Here is a 3,909-nt window from a genome sequence, read left to right as displayed (position 1 = left end):
GGGTGTGAGTAATGAAGTTTCAAGACTTAAAAAATGTTAAATGTTGTGCTTGTGTGGCTTTGAATAAGCTGTTGGTGCTTTTTGCCATAGTACCTGTCAAATCAGCCTTCTTTGCCCAAAGGTAGTATGAATTTTGCTATAGTCAATTCATGGCCTCAGTATTGTAGGTTAAAGGGACTCTGACAGGACAAATCTGTGATAAATCTTGGAATATGTGAAATCATCAATACCTTCCTTTCTTTTGCAACCTCTTCAAGGCACCTTTGATTTCCCTGTTCCTTAGACTGTAAATCAAAGGATTCAACATGGGAATCATCATTGCATAGAAGACCGATGCAAATCTGTCAAAGTTGGAAGACCTGCCAGAGCTGGACCTCAAATAGACAAACATGCCAGAAGCATAGAAGAGGGAAACCGCTGTCAGGTGAGAAGCACAGGTGTTGAAAGCCTTGGACCTGCCTTTAGCTGTAGTGATCTTCATGATGGAGATGACGATATAGCCATAGGATATCATGACAACAAGGGCATTTATTATCCCAAAGATCATTGCTAATATAGCAAGTAAAAGTTGGGCAAAGAAAGTGTCAGTGCAGGACAGGACTAACAGTTGGGGCATGTCACAGAAGAAGTGGTGGATGACATTAAGCCCACAGAAGTGGAGTTGAAGAATGGCACACAGTTGGGATACAGAAGCACAGATTCCAGCCATGTAGGATCCCAGCACCATCCCAACACAGAGCTTGGGTGACATGACTGATGAATAGAGAAGTGGATTACAAATGGCAGCATAGCGGTCATAGGCCATGGCTGTCATGAGGCAAGACTCACTCAGTCCCATGGTTGAACAAAGGAAGTACTGAACAGCACAACCCACTAGGGTGATAGTATGCTGTTCCTGGAAGAAGTCGAAGAGCATCTTGGGTGCTGTGGAGGTCACATAGCAGATGTCTATGAAAGACAGGTTACTGAGGAAGAAGTACATGGGTGTGTGGAGTTGCGAATCCATCCTTATTAAGATGATGAGGCTCAGGTTCCAAGTCAGAGTTGTAACGTAGATCACCAGGAACACAACAAAGAACACTACTTTGATTCTGGGAAAATCTGAAAACCCCAAGAGGATGAAGTGGGTGATCTCTGTAATATTTCCTCTTGTAATCATAGCTTTGGTGCTCCTGGGATCAGAAAAGAGACAAGAGAATGCACCGCTGACTCAAGTAAAATGTGACAGCATTAAAATTCTTCTATGTGCCAGCTTTTCCCTCTAGTGAGCACTGGAAAAGGAAATGCTTCACTGTCCTGGTGGAAACACTGCAGCATATCATCCTGAATTGTCCAGGAGCACCTGCTCAGTGCTTCAGGTTCTCAATTAACGCATGAGTTTCCATGAGAATTGAAAGAGGTATTTAAAAATTTGACTGAGGACATATAAAAACAATACAAAACTGTGATTATCTTACATAAAGTAGAGATCATTTATTGAAATATAAGTTTTCTAAAAACCTCTATTTATTATATAACTGCAGCTTACTGATAATAAAAGTGTATGTGGCATCAATCTAGGTTAAAATTGAAATAGTCCTTCTGGCCCAACATTGTCATCCTGATTGTCTTGTATGAGGGTTTCAGCCCCAGGCAAGTTCACTCTTGATTCGGTAAGACCGAAAAATGACAATGGAACATTCTAGGGATGAAAGGGTTTATAGCCAACTTTATTCCACAGTGGCGGGTCAAGTGCTGGAATCCCATGCACCTCAGCACATCTGCATGCAGCAAGCTGGTCTGCCTGTGAGTCTCTCCACCCCAGCAGCCAATAGGCATCATTACCTCGAGGCAGACCTAGATTCAGACCTCGGATAGAAGCACATCAAGTCACCTGGGGCCATGAAGACGCAACCGGTAAATGATTTCATATCAGGCTTGCTTGAATGTGAGTCTCCTTAGGTCACCTGACAACCAATATCACGCTGTGATGGGCCTTGATGCAGAGAAAGACTCCAAGTGGGTAATTTCTATTCTCAAGTACTTCATAGGTTTATTTCACATTTTCTGTTGATACAGTCATCTAGTTAGAACTTACTGATGGAATCATAATAGATATACTGTTGGTTATGTTCCATGAATTTCTGACCTTCCTTAGGATGAAAGAGTAAATCACTGAGAATAGCCAAGAAAACTTTGACAAAGATTAATAATGAAAAGGACTTGAAATGAACAAACATGAAAACCCAAACCAGGAATAGATCATAAACACACTGAACAACATGGTGGTTGACATAAGGGGTGGGGGATTAGGTGAAATAGGTGATGGGATAAAGAGGTACAAACTTCCAATTATAAAATAAATAATTCATGGTATGAAAAGTACTGCATAGTGAACAGAGTCAATAATCATATGGTGACAGGTGGTAAACATATTTATCATGGTAAGAATTTCATAAAGCATGAAATGGTTGAATCCCTATGCTGCACACCTGAAACTAATACACTGTATGTCAAGTACACTATAATTTTTAAAAATGAAAATGATTTAAATATAAAAAACTGAAGAAGTAAATAAAAAGCCTTGTACTTTCAGATAGTAAAAAGTTTAATAAACATGAATAATTTATGATTTTTGTAGAAATAGAAAAGCATCATAAGAACATACAGAAATTGTGGAAAAAATGGAAATATTAGTAAAAACTGAATATACTATAAAATTAGAACTTCCTTTTAAGTTAGTATTTCAATTGACAGTGAAGGATAAACACTTATTTTGCCTTTACATAATCTTGGGATGGGAACAATCTATCTGAAATACAACACCAAAATAGAAAACATGGAAGAAAATACTATTCGACAATTTAAAATATGGTTATGGCAGTAAAACCCACTTAAGTAAAATACTCTTGAAACACAGTTGCTGAATTGGGAAAAAAGAGTCACAAAACATAGAAAAGACAATGTAGTAATGCCTTTAATATAAAAAGCATAAATTCAAAAAGGATACACATTGCCATATACTGCTGATGATTGCACAAAATAGTTCCACCTTACTAGAAGAAAAAAAATGCTTTATATAATCTATCTCTCTCTCTCACACACACACCCATGAACCAATTACAAATACCAAAATAATGAGTGGTATGATTTTGATTTTCTTTATACTTGTATTTTCAATTTTCTTCAACTCCTATATTTATAATTAGAAAATCTATTAAGATACATAAATCCATAATCCTTAATAGTTAGCACAGAGAGACAGAGGGAGAGTGAGAGGGAAAATGATGGAGAAAGAATGGGAGGAAGGACTTTCAGACTTTCCTGACTTTTATTTCCTGGCATAGGACTCTTAGCCAGTTATTACCCTCTCTGTGCTCCAGTGGCCTCGTGTATAAACGGGGCTATAGTGCTTACCACCTCATGGGGTTGCTGCAAGGATTGAATACCATCAAGGGCTTAAAACAGTAAGAGCTAAATAAATGTTAGCAATTATCATTCCCACTGTCTTTCCTCTCTGTGAAAGAAAAATAAGGCAGAGCTAATACTGAAGCATCAGGGGCTCTTCATATAATTATTACTGAAACAGATGGTCTCTAACCCAAGAATATTGTTAATAAATGATCATCTTTGTTTCTATCTTGTATTGCTCTATTATCTCCCACTCAGATGGATCATCAACTCCTGATGCCACTTTTTATGTTCCACTACCACCAAATGCAGCTGAAATGATAATACTGATGAGGTACAGTATATGGCCTAGTGGAGCTGGTTTATTTAATAAGAATCTGGTATACTAATATTACTAATAATTGCATTTAACAGTAAATGCATATTGACTATACTAATAAATGGTTCATTGAAGCTGTTTTGGACGTGGAAGTAAAAATATCCTACTTTGCTTCACCTCAACTGTGTTTATATGAACTT

General features: G+C 37.7%; 1 protein-coding gene across 1 annotated transcript; it reads right to left on the bottom strand.

Moving 5' to 3' along the window:
• Window positions 1-223: 223 nt before the first annotated feature.
• LOC130684677 (olfactory receptor 5AN1-like) lies at window positions 224-1,159 on the bottom strand. Its single transcript, XM_057506561.1, has one exon. It carries the CDS (start codon window positions 1,157-1,159, stop codon window positions 224-226), a length of 936 nt encoding a protein of 311 aa, XP_057362544.1.
• Window positions 1,160-3,909: the final 2,750 nt, after the last annotated feature.

Source organism: Manis pentadactyla, chromosome 9 (genome assembly GCF_030020395.1).
Source record: "Manis pentadactyla isolate mManPen7 chromosome 9, mManPen7.hap1, whole genome shotgun sequence".
NCBI classification, from domain to species: Eukaryota; Metazoa; Chordata; class Mammalia; order Pholidota; family Manidae; genus Manis; species Manis pentadactyla.
Note: the sequence above shows the minus strand (reverse complement) of the source record. Positions and strands in the feature narration are given on the sequence as shown.

Excerpts from the sequence above, each read along its gene's own strand:
- LOC130684677 (XM_057506561.1), bottom strand. The coding sequence starts at position 1,159 with ATGATTACAAGAGGAAATATTACAGAGATCACCCACTTCATCCTCTTG.